This window comes from Microcaecilia unicolor, chromosome 5 (assembly GCF_901765095.1).
Source record: "Microcaecilia unicolor chromosome 5, aMicUni1.1, whole genome shotgun sequence".
In the NCBI taxonomy this organism is placed as follows: Eukaryota; Metazoa; Chordata; class Amphibia; order Gymnophiona; family Siphonopidae; genus Microcaecilia; species Microcaecilia unicolor.
Genome location: NC_044035.1, coordinates 297,548,963 through 297,575,205, shown reverse-complemented (window position 1 = coordinate 297,575,205; position 26,243 = coordinate 297,548,963). Strand labels below are relative to the sequence as shown.

The 26,243-nt window shown below is 44.7% G+C and overlaps 1 protein-coding gene across 1 annotated transcript in view; it reads left to right on the top strand.

Annotated features, from left to right (window-relative positions):
* The window catches only part of MMP2 (matrix metallopeptidase 2), an 85,903-nt gene that overhangs the window by 21,363 nt on the left and 38,297 nt on the right, over nt 1-26,243 (top strand). Inside the window, exons 6-8 of the mRNA XM_030204313.1 lie at nt 13,451-13,624; nt 17,706-17,879; nt 24,033-24,188. Coding sequence (XP_030060173.1) covers nt 13,451-13,624; nt 17,706-17,879; nt 24,033-24,188 — 504 coding nt within the window. The remainder of the gene's footprint in view (nt 1-13,450; nt 13,625-17,705; nt 17,880-24,032; nt 24,189-26,243) is intronic.

Here is a 26,243-nt window from a genome sequence, read left to right as displayed (position 1 = left end):
TTTGCATTCTGCAGAGGGAAATAAGTATTTGATCCCCCACCAACCAGTAAGAGATCTGGCCCCTACAGACCAGGTAGATTCTCCAAATCAACTCGTTACCTGCATGACAGACAGCTGTCGGCAATGGTCACCTGTATGAAAGACACCTGTCCACAGACTCAGTGAATCAGTCAGATTCTAACCTCTACAAAATGGCCAAGAGCAAGGAGCTGTCTAAGGATGTCAGGGACAAGATCATACACCTGCACAAGGCTGGAATGGGCTACAAAACCATCAGTAAGACGCTGGGCGAGAAGGAGACAACTGTTGGTGCCATAGTAAGAAAATGGAAGAAGTACAAAATGACTGTCAATCGACAAAGATCTGGGGCTCCACGCAAAATCTCACCTCGTGGGGTATCCTTGATCATGAGGAAGGTTAGAAATCAGCCTACAACTACAAGGGGGGAACTTGTCAATGATCTCAAGGCAGCTGGGACCACTGTCACCACGAAAACCATTGGTAACACATTACGACATAACGGATTGCAATCCTGCAGTGCCCGCAAGGTCCCCCTGCTCCGGAAGGCACATGTGACGGCCCGTCTGAAGTTTGCCAGTGAACACCTGGATGATGCCGAGAGTGATTGGGAGAAGGTGCTGTGGTCAGATGAGACAAAAATTGAGCTCTTTGGCATGAACTCAACTCGCCGTGTTTGGAGGAAGAGAAATGCTGCCTATGACCCAAAGAACACCGTCCCCACTGTCAAGCATGGAGGCGGAAATGTTATGTTTTGGGGGTGTTTCTCTGCTAAGGGCACAGGACTACTTCACCGCATCAATGGGAGAATGGATGGGGCCATGTACCGTACAATTCTGAGTGACAACCTCCTTCCCTCCGCCAGGGCCTTAAAAATGGGTCGTGGCTGGGTCTTCCAGCACGACAATGACCCAAAACATACAGCCAAGGCAACAAAGGAGTAGCTCAGGAAGAAGCACATTAGGGTCATGGAGTGGCCTAGCCAGTCACCAGACCTTAATCCCATTGAAAACTTATGGAGGGAGCTGAAGCTGCGAGTTGCCAAGCGACAGCCCAGAACTCTTAATGATTTAGAGATGATCTGCAAAGAGGAGTGGACCAAAATTCCTCCTGACATGTGTGCAAACCTCATCATCAACTACAGAAGACGTCTGACCGCTGTGCTTGCCAACAAGGGTTTTGCCACCAAGTATTAGGTCTTGTTTGCCAGAGGGATTAAATACTTATTTCCCTCTGCAGAATGCAAATAAATTCATATACTTTCCACAATGTGATTTTCCGGATTTAATTTGTGATGTGCTATCTCTCACTGTTACCAATAACCTACCCTTCAATTATGGGCTGCTCATGTCTTTGTCAGTGGGCAAACTTACAAAATCAGCAAGGGATCAAATACTTATTTCCACCACTGTACATTACCTGTGGGCTCACTTTCAAGAGAAAAATGTCCAAGAAGTGGCATAAATCTGGATTTGAACGTTTTTCTCCCATCAGCCCCACCTGACTCCAAGGCCTGACATAATGAGAACCGTGACCTACCAAGTCATAGCCAGCCCTCCACACTCAAACACCTAAACTCCTTTACAAATTTCCACCCCCCCCCCCCCCAGCTCCCAGGTAATAGTCCTCCATACACCCTTAGTCCATCCCCACCCCTTGCCAAGAAAACCCTGCCTCCATAAGACAATTGCAAGGGGGTCTCTTTGAAGGAGGCGCCAACCCAGCTGGCAGTGGAGAGGGACTGCTGCTACCATGGATTACCTGATATCTCTGAGGACCCCCAGATAGGGCACATGGAGTTGAGGGTGGGTGGGAGGGAGGGTAAGAAGGGGGGAATGTTTCTGAATGGTGGGATGAAGTTGGACTAGAGGGGGTTTGGGAAACTGTTACTGAGGCCCTGGTGGCCCCAAATTTGAAAGAGGGGGTCAACTATAAGATGGAAAGTAAGGGTTCTGGCTTGGGGAAGGGAACCTAATGCATTTCTCGGGATGGGTAGGCCAACAGGAAATGGATCGGGAGAGCGGTACTGAGTTGGAGGGGTGGGGGTTGGGAGCACTGCCATGGTCTGGTATTTATTTCTGCTATTGGCCAACACTGCATTACATGTAGTACCTGGTAGTGCAGGTTCTCCCACACAATCAGGCACTGCACGTAATGCTGTGCCTCCACAGTAACCATTTGCCCTGTGCAGTAAAGGTAAGGAAGATGATGGCCACTCCCTGTGCATTTACCTCAGAGCCCTTGCACTTACTGCATGGTTATTTGTGCATTACCTGTGCAATAAGTGCAAAAGTTACTGCTGTTATTAGAAGGGCCCCTTATTGTAAAGCTATAAATGCACAAAAGGAATTTCCCAAGCCTCAATAAATAGAAGGTTTTCTTTATTTCTTCATTACAGTACCATTTCCCCCACATCTACTATAATAAAACGCACCCTGAACGTTCTGAGGACAAAGGTTTCTGAACTCACAGCACAGGTTCGTAAGTTCATGGTGGTGAAGCCATCCCACTATGACTCGGAGCCCCGCCCTCACGTCAAACGGCATGACGTGAGTTCAGAACCTTAGCAAAAAGAACCTTCAGGGAGCGTTTAAAAATAAAAAAAAAGTCTAGGAAAAACAAAAAACAAACAAGCAAGCAGGGGGAGCAGTACCGCGTGTTTCCCTACTCCTCCCCCAGGATGTGCAACACCCACCCCCTGCACCGCACACCCCCACAAAGCCACACACAGACACGACAAACCGCAAAAAAAAAAAAACCCAGCCAACACATGCTGCAGGTGCAACAAACACACCCGCGCCCCCCCCCCCCCAAGGCCACCCACGAAAATCCAGCAAAAAAAAAAAAACCACACAACACAATCCACATGAAGGAACCCCAACCCCTACCCACCCACCGACGTGTACCTTTGGCGCCGGTGCCGGCAAACTCGAAGCCCCACAAGAACACATCTGGCGTGATCTGCAGGCAGGGCTTATGTGCGTCTGATGTCATGCACGTGCACGACGTAAGACGTACATAACCCCGCCCTGCACAGCCTACATGCAGAACATCAAGCGGCACTCAGCAGAGCCCACGACGAAGGACTTCTGCTGGCGGGATTTTGGGTACCCCGCCAGCAAAACTAACACACGGTAGGCTGGAATGGTGGCGGGAGGGGGGAGCAACGTGCGGCGGTGGCGGGTGCATCACGTGGAGGAAGCAGAGACGGAACACAACAAACAACCCCAGAAAGCAGCCTCCGCTTCTTTCGAAATTCAACACAAGACAATCCCCCACCCAAAATGAAAGAAAAAAAACACACACTATCACAACAGGCACCGCTCCCTGAAACCCCAGCCCCCACCCCCCACACACAATCAATCACTCATCTGGCAGCGGACCCAGAACCCACCACCCAAAAAAAAAACAAAACACTTACTCTCAATTGGCCACAACTCATCAACGCACCCCCCCCCCCAACAGACACACACACACACTCATTCACTCTGTAATCTGGCAGCACTTCCTCAAACCCCTGCCCCCACACACACACACACTCTGTCACTCATCTGGCAGCGCTTCCTGAAACCCCTGCCCCACCCACACACACACTCACTTAATAATCTGGCAGCCGTCCCTAAACCTCCCCCCCCCCACACACACACTCACTCTCTCTTCTGCAAGTGCTTCATGAACCCACACCACAAACACACACACACTCACATTCACACTGTGTCTCACATACGCACTTGCACACACTCTCATTCTCACACATACACTCACACCTACACTCTCTCTCTTACACACACACACACACTCGCATGTTCACTCTCTCTCACACACACACTCACTCTCACATACACTCTCCCAAACATACACACTCCGAAGACAACCTTGCTAGCGCCCGTTTCATATGTGTCAGAAACGGGCCTTTTTTACTAGTTATATAATAGTTTCACACATGAAACTAGGGAACGTAATGTCCTTATAATCCAGATATAAATGGCTGTAACATAGCTGTATTTAGGTTTAGATAAACAGTTTCTCATATTGTTTCAAACTACCCCAGCATGCATTTCTTATTGTTTCTTAGTATTTCAATATTATTATAATATGTGTGAGATAGGAATTAAAATAATCCTTTCAAGCACCAACATTTGTTACCATTCAATGCCTATGTCTTCCTGGTAATCTGAATGTTAATGTTTTGAAGCTGAATTAATGGTTCCAGTATCTTTGTCGGTGATGTAATTATGTTGCAAGGGCCTTGAATAGCAGGCTGCAGATGTTTCTCATTAAAAGCATTGTTATTCCTATACGCCATTTTATAAAGGCTCACTGCTTTTGCAGCATTAAGGGCAATTTCTGAGTTCTGAATTAGAATTTTAATTGCTGGTGTCAGGCATGTTATTTCTAAATGTGATTTTATGGAGACTATTTTAAATCCTACCAGGTGAAAGGTTCATGGGTACTTTAGCCCTAAGGGTTTTATGCTAGTTTTCAAAGGAAACGTATGACTACACTTTCCCTGTGAAGATGGAAAAGTACAGTACAGATACCCTTCAGTTTATTCTGTGGATAGTCTTTCGGTGGGAAGTGGTGCTCATAAAATGGAAAATGCAAAACTTATTGTTTCCTACCTAGACCTAACCCTGCCCCTTAGCCCACCTCTTTTCACCCATATAAAAGTGCATGTAAGATTGATCCTTACTGCTCATGTCACTGAACTACATTAAATGGACATTAGTGCACACTGTTAGTACACGGCCATACTAACAGTTAAAACGGTGGGTTGACACGTAGGTGCTTATTTTCAAAGCTCTATTCCTGTTTTGGATGTGTGAAAATTGGCATTTAGATGTCCATATTGCATGGATGTCAAAATCCCTATTTTACAAAGGCTGGATATGGATGTCCAACATTGCAGAATGTCCATACAGTAAAGAGGTGTGGCCTGAGCATGTTTTGGGTGGGACTAGAGAGAGCCCAAAATATGGACATCCAAGTGCAATTACAGAGGGGGAAGGGACATCCGTGTCTAGGTGGGGGTGGGGGCATGCTGCAGGGGGGTGCAGGGAGCAGCTGCACGGCTGTCGACTCTGCCGGTTCCCTGCTCCCTCTGATGTTACTTCCTGTTCCATGGCACGGAACTGGTGGAGCCAACAGCCACGCGGCTGCTCCCAGCACCCTCAGGAGGTAAGAGCAATGCACCCGGTGGGGGGGGGGAAGGGGTTGGAGGTTATGCGCTGTGGGGGTGCTGCACCCAAGGCGGGGGTTGCATCTGGAGGGGGGGCTGCACTGCACCTGGGGGTGTGTGCAGTGGCGATCTGCCCCGGGTGGCAGCCAACCAAGGAACACCACTGCCTGGTACAGGCATGTCCAAGTTACAGAAAGGTGCTCTGGTTGAGCAGCTGTCTACTGGAAGGATTAAGACATCACACTTCCTTAATCCCCCAGTGGTTGCTGTCCTCTTCCCTCTCCCCTGAGAGTGAAATTGGCAAGGGATACCAGGAACTACGGGCATTCTTAAGAGAGCAACAAGCAAGTCTGAAGAGTAGCCTAGTGGTAGTGCATTAGATGGCACATCAAAGGACCAAGTTCAAATTCCACTTCAACTCTCTTATGTTTTTTTAATAATTGTGAACTCTCTAGGGACAGAAAACTACCTACTGTACCTAAATATATATGACAACTGCAAGCCTGAAGGCTAGTGAAGTGGTGCAAATTCAGATACACTATCAGGCTTATTTTCGAAAGAGAAGGACGCCCATCTTTCGACACAAATCGGGAGATGGGCGTCCTTCTCTCAGGGTCACCCAAATCGGCATAATCGAAAGCCAATTTTGGGCGTCCCCAACTGCTTCCCTTCGCAGGGACGACCAAAGTTCCTGGGAGTGTGTCAGAGGCGTAGCGAAGGCAGGACTGGGGTGTGCCTAACAGATGGGCGTCCTCGAGCAATAATGGAAAAAAGGACCGCCCTGACAAGCACTTGGCCGACTTTACTTGGTCCATTTTTTCTTACGACCAAGCCTCAAAAAGGTGCCTGAACTGACCAGATGACCACCGGAGGGAATTGGGGATGACCTCCCCTGACTCCCCCAGTGGTGACTAACCCCCTCCCACCCTGAAAAAAACAATTTTAAAAACTTTTTTTGCCAGCCTCAAATATCATACTCATGTCCATCGCAGCAGTATGCAGGTCCATGGGGGGGGGGGGGGGGGGGGGAAGGCATGTGTGTGTGTGTCAGCGGAGGCATAGCAAAGGCGTGGATATCCTTCTTTCAAACATTTTGGATGTCCTGAATTGCCCCCACACACACAGGGACGGCCAAATTTCAAGGGAGTGGAGTGGAGGAGTGGCCTAATGGTTAGAGCACTGGTCTTGCAATGTAGAAGTGGCCAGTTCAAATCCCACCGCTGCTACTTGTGATCCAAAATCTAAATAAATAAAGGGGGTGACAGAGGCATAGCAAAGGCATTGATGTCCTTCTCACAGAAACATCCACATTTTGGACGTCCTCAACTGCCCGTCACAGAGGCATAGCAAAGGCGCCTAACATTTGGATGTCCTTCACCCATACTCAAAAAAAAAAAAAGACGTCCCTGATGAGCCCTTACTACTACTACTTATCATTTCTAAAGCTCTACTAGACGTACACAGCGCTGTACACTTTAACATGAAGAGACATTCCCTGCTCGACAGAGCTTACAATCTAATTAGGACAGACAAACAGGACAAACAAGAGATAATTGGATGTTTTCACCTGGATTTGTATTTTTTTAAGGTTGTAGACAGCTCTTATACACGCAGCTTGTCTGCGTGTATGAAGCCATCTTTGGCATGCGCAGAGCAGCCATACATAATGCGTGGCTGTGCTGCACTAGCTTTCCCTCCTTAGGAAGGAAATCATGTGCAAATGAGCTAACCCCCCCCCCCCCCAAACCCCACTATCCACAACTGTACAACACTACCATAGCCCTTAAAGGGTAAATGGGGGCATCTGTATGTGGGTACAGTGGGTTTCGGGTGGGTTTTGGAGGGCTCCCATTTACCACCACAAATGTAACAGGTGGGGGGGGGGGGATGGGCCTGGGTCCGCCTGCCTGAAGTGCACTGCAGTACCCACTAAAAACAGCTCCAGAGACCTGCATAGTGCTGTGATGGAGTTGGGTATGACATTTGAGGCTGGCATAGAGGCTGGCAAAAAATATTTGTAATGTTTATTTTTTGGGTGGGAGGGGGTTAGTGACCACTGGGAGAGTAAGGGGAGGTGATCCCCGATTCCCTCCAGTGGTCATCTGGTCAGTTTGGGCACCTTTTCAAAGCTTGGTCGTGAACAAAAAGGGACCAAGTAAAGTCGGCCAAATGCTCGTCAGGGCCGCCCTTCTTTTTCCCATTATCGGCCGAGGATGGCCATCTCTCAACCATTCCCCCGTCCCACCTTCGGTACACTGCTGACAAGCCCCCTTGAACTTTGGCCGTCCCTGCGATGGAAAGCAGTTGAGGCTGGTCAAAATCGGCTTTCAATTGTACCGATTTGGCCGCCCTTAGGAGAAGGGCGCCCATCTCCCGATTTGTGTCGGAAGATGGCCGCCCTTCTCCTTTGAAAATAAGCTGGATAGTGACATAGTAGATGGTGGCAGATAAAGACCTATATGGTCCATCCAGTCTGCTCAAACAAGATAAACTCATAGCATTAGGCATAATGCTAAACTGCATATGCATACTTGATCGTGATTTGTCCATGCCATTTTCAGGGCACAGACCGTAGAAGTCTTCCTGCAACTGGCCTTGTTCTCAAACTACTGAAGCTGTCATTGAAACCCCACTCTAGCCCATCCAAATCTGTACTTTGGGGAGGAAGGGGGTCACTCAATTTTATTTGGCCACAATCATGGGGTCACAGCCACAAAAAGATTGGGAAGCACTGCTGTAAGCATGTTGCAGGAATTGAGATAGGAATTTGTGATACTTCAGGAGTCAGACAGCACACACCAGAATGAGGGAGAAATCTTCTTTATTTGCCAGCAAACAAAGCAGGACATCAGTTCTAGCTCTCTTCTCTTCTGTCTGTTCCTTCTGCTCTCTTTCTTTCCTGTTGTCTTCCAGCTTTCTTTCAGCTCTCCTTCCTTTCTTCTGACGTAAACTGCTTCTGCTCCTACTTAAATACTGTTCTATCCCCCTCCTAGCCTTGCCCCCCCTTACTCTCCAATTGGTTAAGGAATAGATTGGTTACCTGGCCTCAACCAATCATTACTTTAAAAATATCAGTTACATAGGTTCCAGACATCCTAAACTGACCTGTGACCTGGGGCCCCTTACACCAGACATTTGGTCTCCAGAACTCTTGCATGTTCATTATGATTGATTTCTCATCTATAGCTTAAACTGGGTTCCCTTAGAGACCAAGAGGCCCAATCTAACATTGGTTATTCTCATATTCCTAATCAGCTTCATACTACCTGCTAGCTGAACTCTGGCATTCATTAAAGGGGTCAAAAGCCAATCTTACTTAATGGCATTCAGGACCATTTCTACATTTACCTACAATTAATCAAGGAGAAGAGAGCTGACTAGTCCTGACCTCGTTCACCTATCAGCTTATACATTGAACCAGCCAGAACTGCAGATAAGTCAAAACACATGTTTGACCTCTTCACTGCAGTCCTTGCTTGACCTCTTAAACAGCAGACAAAGAGTAATACAGAATTTAACAGACATTCTACACAGACACAAAACTTATTAATTTACACAGAATACAGCATATTCTAAAATAAGCATCCTTATAAGACATATTCTAAATATCAAAAACTTGTAAATACTAATCTATTGCCTCTCTCTCTAAATAGTATTTTCTTCTAAGCATTTTAAACTAATCCTAAACAAACTGCCTGCAATATGCCGGCTCATAATAGAATACATATGTGTTTGCTTAGCAATCCATCAATCACAAGGGTCTTTCTGACCTTTCTAACCCAGCCCGGCAAACGCTAGACTTCTAGTAATTAATTCCAGCCTGCATTCCTTTATCTTGCTTGCAAGGTAAAAAGCTAGAATTCAAACACCACTTTTAAACCCCAGATTTTAACAGAATTAACCCTTAATATGATTTCTCAGAATTATTCTTTGCCCATGGCTGCCTCAAGCAGATTTTAGTTTCTTGTTATCTCTGGAGCTTTTCCAGGAACCTGTATAGATGATACCTTGGCCTGGTCACCCTGCTGGATATACACAACTGAGTCCAGCTTCTCTTTCACTTCTTTTGTCCTGAGAGTGTGTGCAACAGATTCCCAATTGCCACTGTCCCAGTCACAGCATAAAACTTCAGTGGCTGCTATCACTATAAATGCTCCTAGATTGTCCTGACAAGGGTAGCCAGGTTTCTATCTTCTATAGTTGCTTGGTCGTAGATGGCTAGGGCCTTTAGGCTGAGTGGCTCTCTTCCCACATCAGGGAGGCAAAGAGCCAATGACAGATTTTAACTGAGAGAAGGTTTTATACTCCATGAATCCCTCCAGTACACATTTTCTTCACTTATTATAATAGCACACTTTGGAAAATCCTTCACTCTAGCAATCGGTGATGTCATTAGGAGAACCAATGGGAGACTCTGCAAGTATCCTTAAAACAAGACATTATGGTCTCTATATATTGTTTTTCACAGTGAAAGGGTGGGAGAATTTTCCTTCCCACTAACCTCTCCTACACAGTTATTTAGCTTTACCATGCTACCATATGGATGTGCATGGCCCAAACATTTTTAGTTCATTTCAGAATTTTTGGAAATGTTCTTGATTTGTAACTGGGTTTTTTTGTTTGTTTGTTTGTTTGTTTGTTTGTGTCACATATTTGGTTTCATTTAAAAGATGATAATGCACAATAGAACTTTATAGTGCATGGAAATCAATTGTATGCACAATAATTAATAGAGTAATGTCTGATTAACTGATTCTGCTCTCACTAAATATTTGAGTGCTATCCCTACCATACTGTGAAACAGCCTAGATTTAGTTGTTATTAGCTTTACAATAAATAAGAGGGAAATTTTATAAATGTTTTTCTGCGTGTAAAGCCTGTTTTACATGAGAAAAGTGCTTTTATAAAATTGCTGAGTGAATAAGCATCTAAAAAGTACACACACAGAAAGATTCTATATGAGATGCCTGAAAATTCTGCATGGTAAAAAAATATATATATATGCCTAGGCGTATTCTCTAAAGTACACCTACATTTTTAAAAATAGGCTTAAATTTCCACGTGGTATACAGAATACGCCAAGCGCCTCTCCACTTGATCAAACTTGGTCACGTCCATTTAGGTCATGTTTAACTTGACATAAATCCCGATGCCTAAATTAGGCACAGAGTGGGTGTATTCTATAATGCACATAGATTTTAGAAATGTCCATGCCACGCCCATGGCCACACCCCCTATGTGAGTTAGAATTTACGCACACTACTTTACAGAATACACTTAGTGAGTTGTGCGCATAAATCTTAGTTAATTCCAATTAGTGCTGATAATTTGTTATGATTGGGGTCAGAACCCCTCTCAAACTTACCTCTTTTCTGGGGGTCAGCTTCTTAGCTGGCTTCTGTTTCTTTTCTCTGTCCTTTCTGAGCTGGCTCTGTCTCTCTGTGCTGGCAGCTTCCAGCAGCATGGGGTTAATGGTTTTACTTTACTACAGCTGTGTGGGTGGACTGAGTTAGCTCTACCTCTCTTTGGGTGTACTGGCTTCAAGTGCTTCACGGTGTTGAATTGGTGTGGGTTGGGCCTCTCTGGGTCAGTGTGCTTTTGCCTAGGTCTAGGGAGTGTGACATCATCAGGGAGGGCCTTGATAAGGAAGTGGTGTTGTTTCCTTCAGAGCCTTTGCAACGGTTGCGTTTGCTTCTGGCTACTTGCTTTAGGTCCAGGTTAGTTTAGTGCAGTGTGCACTTGTGACTTGTGTGTTTGACTTCCCTGTTTTTCCCTTTTGTTAAGGTGAGTAGCACTGCTGTTGTTGCAGTGCTGGAGTTTGGTGCTGGCTGGGAGCACCCTTGTTAGTAAGTGCTTAGGAAGCACCTTTTGTTGTTTGGGTATTTGGCTTTCCTGCTTGTTTCCTTGTGTCTTCCCCGCTTTTCCTCATGACCTGTGTTTAGCTGCTGTAGCTTGGTGCTTAGGAAGCACTGGGGTGAGAACCCGTGTTTAGCTGCTGCAGCTTGGTGCTTAGGAAGCACCAGTGTTAGGTCTGGCGTTTGTCTTCCCTTCCTTTTCCCTTGTGGCTTCCCTGCACTTCTGTTAGTGTAGGGCGTAGGGGCACCCCTGTTAGTTTCTGTTAGGAACACTGCTGTTAGTGGAGGGCTTAGGAGCTTTTCTGTTGGGGCCAGGCTTAGGAACACTTTTGGTCAGTTTAGGAGTTAGGCGCACTTCAGTTACAGCTTGTTCTAGTCCTGGTCCCTGTGTCGTCCAGTAAGTCCTGCTGGCTACTCGAACCCAGGAGCTCAACTCCTGGGGGGCTTAGTAGCTAAGTGCAGGTGAAGCTGTGTGGACCAGTCCGGTGTGCTCCAGTCCAGTGTTCCAGTCCTGTGTCCTCCAGTCCGGGGAATTCCAGTCCAGTGTTCCAGTCCGTGTGTTCCGGCTCGCTGGGCGGTGTCTGCAGTCCCTGCCAGTGTCGGTGTGCTTGCCCAGCGTTGGTTGGTGGGTTTTGCCTGCTGCTGTCACTCCTCGTCAGCAGCCCAAGGGCTCACGTTTGCTCCAGAGCCCAGCCCCGCGGGCTCTGAACCTGAGAACTTGACATAATTGCTTGTTACAATCCAGTTGACAGCACTGATTAGCTAGTTAAACAATTAAGTTACACAGATTGTTATAGAATATGCTTCGATATCCACAGGGAAATTAAGGCACAATATATAGAATGTGGGGGTCTGTTCGTATTGTAGGCATTTATGTTGGCTTTTGGAGGAAAACTGATGGAGTGTTCACATCTAGGCAAAACACACAGTGGATCCAAAAAAGTCCTCTCACAATGAGTGTCTTCCTGAACAAGGTCTTTATTGACAGTAGCTACTGTCAATAAAGACCTTGTTCAGGAAGACACTCATTGTGAGAGGACTTTTTTGGATCCACTGTGTGTTTTGCCTTTCATTGGTTTTCCTGTGGAGAGTTCACCTTCTGTGGGTGTTCACATCTAGTGCATCTTCTTGATGATGATTCTCACAGGTATGTCACTCTAATAAAGGATCAGGATAAAGCTATAGAGCAGTGGTATGAAAATGCAAGGCATAGAGTTCATGCACACTACATCTATTATATGCAAATCTATATCGTACATATTCATTGGGGTCAGTCTGAAAACCCAACACATTTATGTACCTTGCGGGTTGAAAGTGAATAGCTGTGATACTTAGGCATTGGTCAGATTTAAACTTTCTAGAGTTAAACGTGAAAAAGACTGAAGCAGACTGTGGAATGATGATGATTGAATACTCACTCTCCAAAATCAGGGATGACACCTTATTTTGTACCATAGTATTTTATTATAGTTTGGTATTGTTCGTCACTCAGTGTTCCATTGGTATGAGATATGAGTGAAAAGACTAACGGGCCCTTTTACCAAACTGTGGTAAGGAGTGGCTTTAGGGCATCCATACGTGGGTCATTCCCATGCACTAGGGAGCCCTTGCGGCAACGGGCTTGCTGCGTGACAATCTGGAACTACCACTGGCCCAACGCAGGTGCTGGCTGTAGTTCCAACCCCAGCACATGCCATTTCTGGTGCTAGTGGAAATATTTTAAAAATATGTCTGTAGGTAAATATGTTACCGGCAGGTTAGCATGGGAGCCCTTACTGCTACCTCAATTGATGGCGGTAAGTGCTTTCCCCTGAAATGGCTGCACAGCCATTTCTTTTTTCAGCCGTTTTACCCACTGCTGTAAAAAGTGCCCTGGTGCACTGCAATATCAACTGCCACCACCTGCAGCTTAGCAAAAGAGCCCCTAAAGCCTTTGAGTAGCCTAGTGGTTAGTGCAGCAAACTGGGTTCAATTCCCAGTGCAGCTCCTTGTAACTAGGCAAGTCACCTAACCCTCCATTGCCCCAGGTACAAATAAGTACCTGTATATGCTTTGTAAACCACTTTGAATGTAGTTGCAAAAACCAAAGAATATCAAGTCCCCTATCCCTTTTTTACCACAGGGGTAAAATGTCTGATATTTCTATTTTCTGTATTATTGGCCATGTTCTAATTTTCCCATTAGTACCTGAGCCCCTACCATCACATATTTTGTAGATGGAAAGAAAATTATGGGGAAATCAATCCATGAATTTGTCTCAATGCTTTTCTGTCATTAAAAGGTCTTCTCTCATTAAAGGAGGTAAAGAGATTTTGATAGCAGATTGAATTTTTTACATTGTTATTATTGTCATTCTCATTACTTTTGACTATTATCATTATTATTATTCTGTCTGCAGTGCTTTTCACACTGTCAGGAAATGCAAATGGAGATCCATGTAAATTCCCATTCAAGTTTCAAGGCACTTCATATAACAGTTGTACAACAGAGGGAAGGACAGATGGATATCGGTGGTGTGCAACCACTGAAGATTATGATCAAGATAAGAAGTATGGATTCTGCCCAGAAACAGGTATCAACGATACTGACTTTGTAAATGTAATACATTTAAATACTGAAGTATGAACATTACTAGACTTGAAATATAATTTATACATATTAATTTATGCATATTAATCCATGAACAGTAATTCTGCCTATTTTTACTATAAAAGTATGTTTTACAATTGCAAATGGTTTTCAGTGGAAATTAGCTTAAAGCAATTAAAGTTGGGTTAAATTAATGTTCCATAGTTTCTTTTCTGTCACTGGTATTCTAGTTTCAATGAATCTTTTGTTAAGCATAATTTTATGCAGTATAGAAAAAATTACTGAATAACATTTACTCATCGGTGAAACGGTAAATTTTAACTCAAAAGTGTTTGCACACAGTTTCAATGTTACCTTTAATGATACATAATTTTGTTTTATGTATTTCTTATTCTTAATGTATATGCCAATTTTGTATGTCAGCAAGTGGAATAGTGGCTCATTGCATATGGAGTCTTTTGTAAAATATCTCTATGGCTGAGGGAGACATACATGTAGGTTGCAGCACATTCAGTAGGAACATTCATTTTACAAAGGAACACATTCTAAAAAAAAGAACTGTATCACTCAGACTTTTGAACATATAATTATCAGTGCTTCAGTGGTGGCCCTACCATTAGGCCACCTGTGTTGGGGGCCTCAGTTAGCACTGTTCAAGGAGTAGTATATCCCCCCACACTGGCCGTGGTCTGGCATCTCTCCCCTTCCTTCTTCAATCCCCTTCACAAAGTTTACCTTTGATTATTAAAAGTCGGCAGCGGCAGCGATTCCCATTGGCTGCCCTTCCGCCGCCACTGGCCTCTTTACTGCAGCTGCTTGTGATATAACTTCCTGTTTCTTCAGAGGAGGGCCACAGTAGAGAAAAGAGGATGGTTCCAGCGGCAGGGTAGCCTATGGGAATCGCTGCCGTCGCCATCTTTTGAAAAACAAAGGTAGGCTCAGGGAAGGGGGGAGATACCATACCATGGCCAGGGGTGTGCCATCTCAGCACTCGCCTCAGGCAGCAAGATGCCTGGGCCGCCCCTCAGCACTTGTACATGTAAACAGTGATTTTTTTTATTTAATTAACTTTTTATTTAACAGCATTTCCATCCTTCACATACAATGAATGCATGTGGAGGATAATTACTACTACTTTACTACTTAACATTTCTAGAGCGCTACTAGGATTACGCAGCGCTGTACAGTTTAACAAAGAAGGACAGTCCCTGCTCAAAGGAGCTTACAATCTAACAGACGAAATGTCAAGTTGGGGCAGTCTAGATTTCCTGAGTATGGTATGGTATGGTGGTTAGGTGCTGAAGGCGATATCGAAGAGGTGGGCTTTGAGCAAGGATTTGAAGATGGGCAAGGAGGGGGCCTGGCGATTGGGCTCAGGGAGTTTATTCCAAGCGTGGGGTGAGGCGAGGCAGAAAGGGCGGAGCCTGGAGTTGGCGGTGGTGAAGAAGGGTACTGAAAGGAGGGATTTGTCTTGAGAGCGGAGGTTACGAGTAGGCACGTAGGGGGAGATGAGGGTAGAGAGGTAGGGAGGGGCTGCGGATCGAGTGCATTTGTAGGTTAGTAGGAGATTCTATACATGTGGAGCCTATTTCAATAAAGGAAAGTAGGTGCCTACTTTCCTTTATAGAACAGTAGCATAGCAGAACAAATACTTGCAATTTTAGAACTGACAGCTTACACTGCTATAGGCCTCCTTATGGGGGACTTGTGGGCCCCAGGGTGCCAATTAGCTAAGGCAGGAGGGCTCAAAATAGTCACATTTTTATATCTTGAGTGTACAAGGGTAATTTTATAACAAGTCTTCTAGGTTCATTGGGCAGGAAGGTACATATTTCAGCCTATTTTATGAAGATACATAAGTGCCTATCAGGCTTACTTTCGAAAGAGAAGGACGCCCGTGTTTCGACACAAATCGCAAGATGGGCGTTCTCACAGGGTCGCACAAATCGGTATAATGGAAAGCAGAATTTGGGCGTCCCCAACTGCTTTCCGTCGCGGGAATGACCAAAGTTCCCGGGGGCGTGTCGGAGGCGTAGCGAAGGCAAGACGTGGGTGTGCCTAACACATGGGTGTCCTCGACCCATAATGGAAAAAAAAAAGGGCGTCCCTGACGAACACTTAGATGACTTTACCTGGTCCTTTTTTTCTTACGACCAAGCCACAAAAAGGTTCTTGAACTGACCAGATGACCACTGGAGAAAATCGGGGGTGATCTCCCCTTACTGCCCCAGTGGTCACTAACCCCCTCCCACCCTAAAAAAAATTTTTTAAAATATTTTTTCCAGCCTCTATGCCAGCCTCAAATATCATACCCAGCTCCATGACAGCAGTATGCAGGTCCCTGGAGCAATTTTAGTGGGTGCAGTGCACTTCAGGCAGGCAGACCCATGCCCCCCCCCCCCCACCTGTTACACTTGTGGTGTAGGTGCCCCCCTTCACCCATAAGGGCTATGGTAGTGGTGTACACTTGTGGGAAGTGGGTTTTGAGGGCTCAGCACACAAGGTAAGGGAGCTATGTACCTGGGAGCTTTTTCTGAAGTCCACTGCAGTGCCCCCTAGGGTGCCCGGTTGGTGTCCTGGCATGTGAGGGGGACCAGTGCACTATGAATGCTGGCTCCTCCCATGACCAAATGGCTTTCATTTGGTCGTTTCTGAGATGGGCGTCCTTAGTTTCCATTATCACCGAAAATCAGAAATGACCAAGTCTAAGGATGATTATCTCTAGGGACGACCTAAATGTTAAGATTTGGGCGTCCCCGACCGTATTATCGAAATGAAAGATGGACGCCCATCTTGTTTCGATAATACAGGTTTCCCCGCCCCTTCGCTGGGACGTCCTGCAAGGATGTCCTCAGGAAAACTTGGGCGCCCCTTTCGATTATGCCCCTCCACCTATCTTTATAAAATACTAGCACAAAATCCTGCAGAAATTGCACATATAGTAAAGGCATGGACATTTACATCTGCTCAAGAGCAGAGGCAAACGGGCCTACCTGGCAGCACTCTTGTAGTGTGTGTTTGGGGGGGGCAGAGGGAAATGATCAAAAGTAATGCCTGCTCACTCCTGCACAACGAAACTGCCTCTTCAAAATGGAGTCTGTCTTGCCCGGTGAAATCACTTTGAGTACTGGGTGGTATGTGCAAAAATTGTAGCTCCGCTCATGTTCCACCCAACTTCCTCTCTTAAGCATGCCTGTTCTGCAAATGAGCACCTACTTGTACTGTACATAGTTTTAGGTACGATCTAATTTTATAAGATGCCCTTTACATGCGAAAAGGTTTATAAAATTACCCCAATGTTTATTTTAATATTTTTGGTGAGATCAAAGATACTTTACTCCTGCTCTATTAACAATTGCTATTGCCTATCTACAATCACAGTATACGTATCCTCACGTGAAACAACAGTTTATAAGATAACATTTCAGTGCACTATTGTAACATTTCATAAAGTTTTCTGACTTGTTTAAACATGTAATTTTGCTAGTCCTGCACTGTTCCTCTAAGCTGAGCAGGAGTCTTCCAACTGCATTGCTGCCAGTGGGGGGGTGGTACTCAGTGATGATCCTAGGTCGGCTGCCACCCAGGGTGGATCGCCGCTGTACACCCCCCCCCCCCCCCCCATGGTGCAGCACGACCCCCCCCCCCCCCCAGGTGCATTCTTGGCTACTGGGAGCAGCCACGCGGCTGTTGGCTCTGCTGGCTCCCTGCTCCCTCTGCCCTGGAACAAGAAGTAACCTGTTCCGGGGTAGAGGGAGCAGGGAACCAGCAGAGCCGACAGGCATGTGGCTGCTCTGTGCACCCAGGGTGGACCGCCCCCTCCGCCTCGCCCTCGGTACGCCACTGGTGGTACTTCAGTATTGTGTTTGCATTCAGTAGGGACAGGCAGATTCCCAGGAGTCCTGCAGAACTTGCCTATCCCTCTCTATCGAAAATGTGATAGTGAAACTGCATCACCCACTGGTAGGACTGTTGTTGGAGGACTCCTGCTAAGCTTAGAGGAAGCAATGTTGTAAATAATAGTGTCACCGTGGTAACTTTGTTTCCTCCTTACCCTTTTCAAGCCATGTCAACGGTGGGAGGAAATTCTGAAGGTTCTCCTTGTGTCTTTCCTTTCACCTTCCTTGGTAACAAATATGACTCCTGCACAAGTGCTGGAAGAAGTGATGGCAAGATGTGGTGTGCTTCATCAAGCAGTTACGATGATGACCGCAAATGGGGTTTCTGCCCAGATCAAGGTACAGTATCATTTTGAAGTATTAGAAATCTTTGTTTGAAATCTGTTGACATTTTAGAACTTAGAAACTCTCTCCTTCATTTTGGGCTCTTCTGGTTGCTATGATTTTAATTTCCCTTCTGCTTTATGCTGATCCTAGTCATTCATTCTGCTATTAATCCATATATCTAAATTTATGAACTGCATCATCCTTGATGGTCAATGCAAATTATAAAGTAGATATCACTAAATATTACTAATAAAATACATACAATGTTAATCCAGTTTTTAATATCAAATGTTAGTAATGTTATGCATTTAAAATAATCTGATTTGTGACATCACAATAACTTAAGAGCTCTGAATTCACCCAGTTTACATCTCAAAAGATTAATCACCATAGAACTGCCTAAAGAACCACACCTCTGTACCCTTTCTAAAGTATAATCTTGTTGAGAACATATTTCTGCAGGAAGCAGCTTCCAGAACTTGAACACAGCCACAGAAAGAGAGTGTTCTCTCATCCAAGCCAAACATGCCTCAGTCCTGTTAGGGATAACCAATAGTCCTTATGAAACTGATCTTAATTCCTATTTTGGCACATAACAGGAGAACAAGAACTGATTCAGCAGTGGAGGTTGTCCATAATAGCTCAGCATGGATTTAACATGCCTCTGTGCAAAGAACTTAAAAGATTTTGGTACATACAAGCTACTCATTATGAAGAAAATAATATTTTAAGAGAGATTTTTCCTTTTAAGGGAGGAATGCATAGCAGTATATAATTTTTTTGTTCTACTGACTTGTGGAAAACAATTACATTAGCTGATTTTTAAGTTGTCTATGTCAAAGTGCTGATTCAATTTAAATTATTCTATTGCTTTCTCAACAGCTTTTTCAGTAAAAAGTGCCTATAGAAGTAATTTTTACCTCCTAAGGTCCAACATGTTACCACACATTAACAAGGTTCAAGATTGCATTTATTTGATTGTCCACTTAGGGTCAGACCATCAAAGGGATTACGTTCATTAATATTAAATGAGGAAAAGAAAAAAAATTACAATCTGATAGAAGTAGTACAAAATATAAAACAACATAGAACATCATGAAACTTCTGGTTTCCAATAGACTCCGGGATCCAAAGCAGTCCACTTCCCTAATTAGGCCTTACTCATATAGTACAAACTGAGCAAATAAGACGGGTCTTCAACATAACTTTAAATCAAGAAAGAGTACCCTCTGTATATAGTGAAAGAGGGAGGGCATCCAATAGTGTAGATCCCGCTACACTGAACATCAATGTTAGATATGTGCTTAAAGGTACGTCTCAGAGTGCAGGAACAGCCAACAGGTTTTATTGGCTGGAGAGCAAGGCTTAGATGGCGGTATAGTTGGTATCCAGGCAGAGGTCCAGGCAGGCGGCCAGCTAGGCATAGTCAGTGTCCAGGTACAGGTCCAGTCAGGTGGCAGGCAAGGTATAGTCAGGGTCCAAGCAGATGTTCAGGCAAGTGGCAGGCAAGGGGTAGTTGGTGTCCAGGCAGGCAGAAGACATGGCGTAGTTGGAGTCCAGGCAGAGGTTCAGGCAGGCAGCAGGCAAGGTATAGTCAGTTTCCAGGCAGAGGTTCAGGCAGGTGGCAGGCAAGGTATAGTCAGTTTCCAGGCAAAGGTTCAGACAGGCGGCAGACAAGACATAGTTGAAGTCTAAGCAGATGTTCAGGCAGGTGGCAAGCAAGACGTAGTTGGAGTCCAGGCAGAGGTTCAGGCAGGTTTTTGTGATCAGTGATAACAGTAAAGGGGTGAGTTGCTCCTTCCAAGAGATGTCTCTGCTCTTCTAAAGCTAATTTCAAGGCTAAGAACTCACAGTCTCTGATAGTGTCATTTCATTCTCTGGGCAAACATTTTTTTAGAGGAGTAGAAGCAGGGATATAATTGTCCTCCCAGCAATGCTTGGGAGAGAACAGCACCAGCCCCCACCAAGGAGGCATCCACCTTGAGAATGAATGGTAACAGGGGATCTGGTCATCAAAGTACTGCAGCAATAAGAAAGGCTCTCTTCAGCTGCTCAAAGGCATGGCAGGCCAATAGTGGCCAATGAGTGAAATTGGCCCTGTTTTTAGTCAGAGCAGTAAGATGAGCAGTGATGACAGAATAATGATTGATCAACTGTCTTTAATTATTGGCAATTCCAAGAAAGCATTGGAGAGCCTAAAGTCCAGTGGGACATTGCCAATTTTGAATGGCCTGAAATTTGTTTGGATCTATCTGTAAGTTGGAGGCCAAGATGAAGTAACCTAAGAAGGGTATGGTTTCCTGGTGGACTGCACAATTTTCTACTTTTGCGTATAGGTGGTTATTCCTAAGTCATTGAAAGACAGTGTGTACATATGCAGGAGGTTCTGAAGCAGAGGTAGAGAATATAAGAATATCGTCAAGATGCACGAGGACATAGGAATATAGCAGGTCCCTGAAGATATCGTTCACAAAATGTTGAAATACAGCAAGCACATTATATAGACCAAAGGGCATCACTAGATATTCATAGTGTTGCGCATGTTAAAGGCTGTTTTCCACTCGCTGCCATCTCTAATTCTCACCAAGTTGTAGGTTCCTCATAAATCCAACTTAGTAAAGATGACTGCTTCTTATAGTCGATTGAAGAGCTCACGGATAAGTGAAAAGGGATACTGATTTTTGATAGTAATCATGTTGAGACCCCAATAGTCGATGCAGGGATGGAGGTCTCCATCTTTTTTAGTAACAAAGAAGAACCCTGCACCTGGAGGAGAGGTGGACGGATGAATAAATCCTTTTCACAAGTTTTCCTTGTAGTCGGTCATGGCTTGTGTCTCTGGACATGAGATGGTATAGACCCGCTTTCAAGGGGGTTTTTTTTCCTGGCAGAAGATCAATTGCACAACCAAATTCATGGTAGGGCACGATGTCCACCTGCTGCTTACTAAAGACATCGGCGAAGTCTTGGTATACGGCAGGAAGACCAGATTGTATCTGCAGTTGCAGGAAACATGACTGACCCCAAGCCAGGATGTCATTAGAACGTCAGTCAATGTATGGAAGGCCTAAGACCAGAGGATGTATCAACTTTGCGAATACAAGGAACTGAAGATGCTCATGGTGCAAAGCTCCCAACTGAAGCATCAAAGGAGTTGCAGTAACAGTAATAGTTCTTAGCGCCAATTTTTTCCAGTGCCATTCATAGAATCCTTCAACCTCATTTGTGCATTGAGATGATAAAATAATCTATAATCTAGCACTTACATGTGTGAATATCATATTCATGCACGCACGGTGAGAGCACAAGTTGTGTACCATGAGACTACAATAGAATATTCACAGGGGGAGGTGCATGGGTGTGTCAAATAATTCCATTCTTAGGTTATAGAATACTTACCTGCTTATAATCGAACGAGAAAAACGCCCAAGTTCCGACCTAAATCGGGAGATGGACGTTTATCTCACAAAAACGAATAACGCGGTATAATCGAAAGCCGACCTTGGACGATTTCAACTGCACTCCGTCGCGGATGCGGACAAAGTTGATGGGGGCGTGTCGAAGGCGTGGTGAAGGCGGAACTGGGGCGTGGTTATCGGGCAATCAGAGATGGGCGCCTTTCGCCGATAATGGAAAAAAAATAGCGAGAATTTAGGGCACTTTTCCTGGACCCTGTTTTTCCACGAATAAGGCCCGAAAAAGTGCCCTAAATGACCAGATGACCACTGGAGGGAATCGGGGATGACCTCCCCTGACTCCCCCAGTGGTCACAAACCCCCTCCCACCACAAAAAATGATGATTCACAACTTTTTATTTTCACCCTCAAATGTCATACCCACCTCCCTGGCAGCAGTATGCAGGTCACTGGAGCAGTTATTAGGGGGTGCAGTGGACTTCAGACAGGTGGACCCAGGCCCATCCCCCCCTACCTGTTACAATTGTGCTGCTTAATGCTTAGTCGTCCAACCCCCCCCCCAAACCCACTGTACCCACATGTAGGTGCCTCCCTTCACCCCTTAGGGCTATAGTAATGGTGTAGACTTGTGGGCAGTGGGTTTTGAGGGGGATTTGGGGGGCTCAACACACAAGGGAAGGGTGCTATGCACCTGGGAGCTCCTTTACCTTTTTTTTTTGTTTTTGTAAAAGTGCCCCCTAGGGTGCCCGGTTGGTGTCCTGGCATGTTAGGGGGACCAGTGCACTACGACTCCTGGCCCCTCCCACGAACAAATGCCTTGGATTTATTCGCTTTTGAGCTGGGCGATTTCATTTTCCATTATCGCTGAAAAGCAAAAACGCCCAGCTCACAACTTGGCGAATAAAACATGGACGTCTATTTTTTTCGAAAATACAGTTCGGCCCGCCCCTTCACGGACCCGTTCTCGGAGATAAACGCCCATGGAGATAGGCGTTTCCGTTCAATTATGCCCCTCTTAGTGCACACATTTATTCCTGACATAGACATGGTGTAACCAAGTGCACTTAAATGTTGACATGTAAACGCTGACTTACATTAGTATACTATAATGGAATTTGGGCACCCAGATGCTGTTAATAGAATTTGTGCTCAGTGCATTGTATTTTGGCACCTAACTTTTGACGCCCTTTATAGAATTTCTCCCTTCTGCACTTTGGTAAAAGGCCACCTGAGTGGGTTTTTCTGAGCTGGGACTAAATGCAAGGGAATGCATTGCTATAAAGGACACTCCTTTCCTATAGCAAAATGGTAAAGATCATTATAAAGAACAAAAGTACAGAGCATATTCAAAAGCTCTGGATTAATGAGACAAAGCCAACATGAATTTAGTGAAGGGAAATCTTGCTTCACCAATCTACTACATTTCTTTGAAGTGGTGAACAAACACCAGTTGATATCGTGTATCAGGTTTTTTAAAAGGCATTTGACAAAGTACCTCATGAAAGACTCCAGAGGAAATTGGAGTATCATGGGATAGGAGGTAGTGTTCTATTGTGGATTAAAAACTGGTTAAAAGATAGGAAACAGAGAGTAGGATTAAATGGTCAGTATTCTCAATAGAGAAGGGTAGATAGTGGCGTTCCCCATGGGTCTGTGCTGGGACCGCTGCTTTTTACCATATTTACAAATGATCTAGAGATGGAAGAAACTAGTGAGGTAATTAAATTTGCTGACGCCATAAAGTTATTCAAAGTTGTTAAATCGCAAGAGGATTGTGAAAAATTACAAGAGGACCTTACGAGACTGGGAGACTGGACATCCAAATGGCAGAAGACGTTTAATGTGAGCAAGTGCAAAGTGATGCATGTGGGAAAGAGAAACCCAGACTATAGTTACATGATGCAAGGTTCCACATTAGGAGTCACCGACCAGGAAAGGGTTCTGGGTGTCATCATTGATGATACATTGAAACCCTTTGCTCAGTGCAGCAGCAGCCAAAAAAGCAAACAGAACATTAGCTATTGTTAGGAAAGGAATGAGGATGTTATAATGTCTTTGTATTGTTCTATAGTGTGACCACACCTCAAATACTGTGTGCAATTCTGGTCATCGCATCTCAAAAAATATATAGTGGAATTAGAAAAGATACAGAGAAGAGCAACGAAAATGATAAAGGGGATAGGATGATTTCCCTATGAGGAAAGGCTAAAGTGAGTAGGGCTCTTCAGCTTGGAGAAAAGACTGCTGAGGGGAGATATGATAGAGATCTATAAAATAGTAAGTGGAGTGGAATGGGTGGACGTGAATAGTTTGTTCACTCTTTCTAAAAATACTAGGACTAGGGGGGCATGCAGTGAAGCTACAAAGTAGTAAATTTAAAACAAATAGGAGAAAATATTTCTTCACTCAATGTGTAATTAAACTCTGGAATTCGTTGCCAGAGAATGTGGTAAAAGCAGTTAGCTTAGCAGGGTTTAAAAAAAGGTTTGGATAGCTTCCTAAAATAAAAGATGGACTTGGGGAAAATCCACTGCTTATATCTAGGATAAGCACATAAAATGTATTGTACTGTTTTGGGATCTTGCCAGGTACTTGTAACCTGGATTGGCCACTGTTGGAGACAGGATACCGGGCTTGATGGACCTTCGGTCTGTCCTAGTATGGCAATTCTTATGTTCTTTTCTAACTATGATCTGTACTACATAGCCAATGGCTTCATGAAACACACATAGACTTTTTCTCTGTTCAGGTTACAGCCTTTTCCTGGTTGCTGCTCATGAGTTTGGCCATGCATTGGGATTGGAACATTCAGATGATCCAGGAGCTCTAATGGCCCCAATCTATACTTTTACCAAAAACTTCAGGCTTTCACAGGATGACGTAAATGGAATCCAGGAACTTTATGGTAATATCTTTATGTTTTCTCATCATAAGTATTACTTCATTAGGCATATGTGTTAATTGAAATCCATTTTGTTTTCAAGGTTTCCCAAATAAGAGCTGGTCTGCATGAAGGTCTTCTAATGTGTTGTTTCAGGGTGATACCATTGCAGTGTGTCAATATGGATCTATAAACAAAAAGAAAAGAAAAACTGGAAAATGCAGTGATTCTTTATCGAACAAACTAGTACATTTTGGACTACATTCAATAAATATATGCCAAGCGCTTTTCTATAAATGGCACTCCAAGTTGGGCACCATTTACAGAATAGCACACATCAGTGGGATCTGCACCCAACTTTGCACACGAGGATTTACACCAACTGAAACCTGGTATAAATCTTCGTAAGTAACCCCACTGTTCACTAAGCTGCACTAGCGGCTGCCGTGTGGCAATGCCAACACAGCCCATTCAAAGTGAATAGGCTGTGTTGGCATTAGGGAAGGAGGGGGGAAGGGAAATGGGACTTGATATACCATCTTTCTGTGGTTTTTGCAACTACATTCAAAGCGGTTTACATAGTATATACAAGTACTTATGTGTACCTGGGGCAATGGAGGGTTAAGTGATTTGCCCAGAGCCACAAGGAGCTGCAGCGGGAATTGAACCCAGTTCCCCAGGATCAAAGTCTGCTGCACTAACCACTGGGCTTAGTAAACAGGGGGGTAGGAAGTTAGGTGCAGATCCCCCAAATTCAGTAATACCGCATGCATCTTTAGTGAAGCCCTGACCCACCCATGCCCCTCTCATGGCCACACACCATTTTAAATTGCATGCTAAAACGTGTGCACATCTTTACAGAATAGCACATAGCAAGATGCACACGTGAATCCTAATTGGAGCCAATTAACTGCAATAATTGGTCATTGCTAGTTATTGGCTCAATACTCAATTAAATTTCACGCACATATATAAAATATATAGAATCCAGGGGGTTTTGACTAGCTTCTGGAAGCCAAAGCCTTCTTCCTCTGGTCGAGATCTTATTTTCCATTTTCTTGATGTATGTTTATTTATCAATTTTTAAAGTGACTATTATGTCTAAGAAACTACTTTATCCAAGTGTGGCCCTAGAAGTTCCCTATGCAGTGGCATGTTACTTGAAGTTGTACAGCCTATTGTGAAAGAGCTGTATATAGCAGAAGACACACTTCAAATGTATGCAGCATGCCTATAAAAGTGGTTTCCTTTAAGAATATTAACTTCCAGTTGCTGTAAAACATGCCCTGTCCTATTAACTCTGTCAAAGCTAATGTGGCTAGCATTTGAAGCATCTAAGTCTTTTTATAGTTGTGTAGGTACAGAAGTGGACATCTTAGCTGTTATTTAAGACTTGGTGAGTGCTGAGCCTTTTATAACATACATACATACAGTGCCACCAAAGATGTATGTATATATGATGTGACCAGTGGCATAGCCACATGAGGGGCCATGGGGGTATGGGCCCCCCCAAAATGGGTTCAGGGCCCCCCAAGATCCGTTGGTTTGGCTGGTGGTGGTCCCCAAGCCCCAGCAGCAGAAGCTTTCCTGCTATGATATTTGCTGCCACGCTGTCTGTTCTGCTTCCCCCCCCCCCCCTCCCCTGTGCACATGCTCATTTGTAGTGAAATTCAGCATGCACGAGCTTCACACATGCTCAATTTCACTAAAAATGAGCATGTGTGCCAGAGTAGGAAAGCAGAAAAGTCAGCGAGGTGGTAAATATCACAGCGGAAAGGTTATGCTGGCGGGGCTTGGGGACCCCTGCCAGTCCAGGTTTGTGAGGTTATGGAATGGGTCGAGAATGGCAGGGAGGTGGAGTAAAATGTGCCCCCCCCCCCCCCCCCCCCACTTTGGGCTCATGCCTCCTCCCGAATTGAGATCTGGCTATGCCTCTGGATGTGACACAAGAGATAAGGCCATTATATAAATATACACTGACGAGTGGTTTCACAAAGGGGCATAAACATGCATGTACCTCTATAATCAGCAGTGCTGGCAAAATACACATTTATATTTCTGAAATGACTATTCTACAAC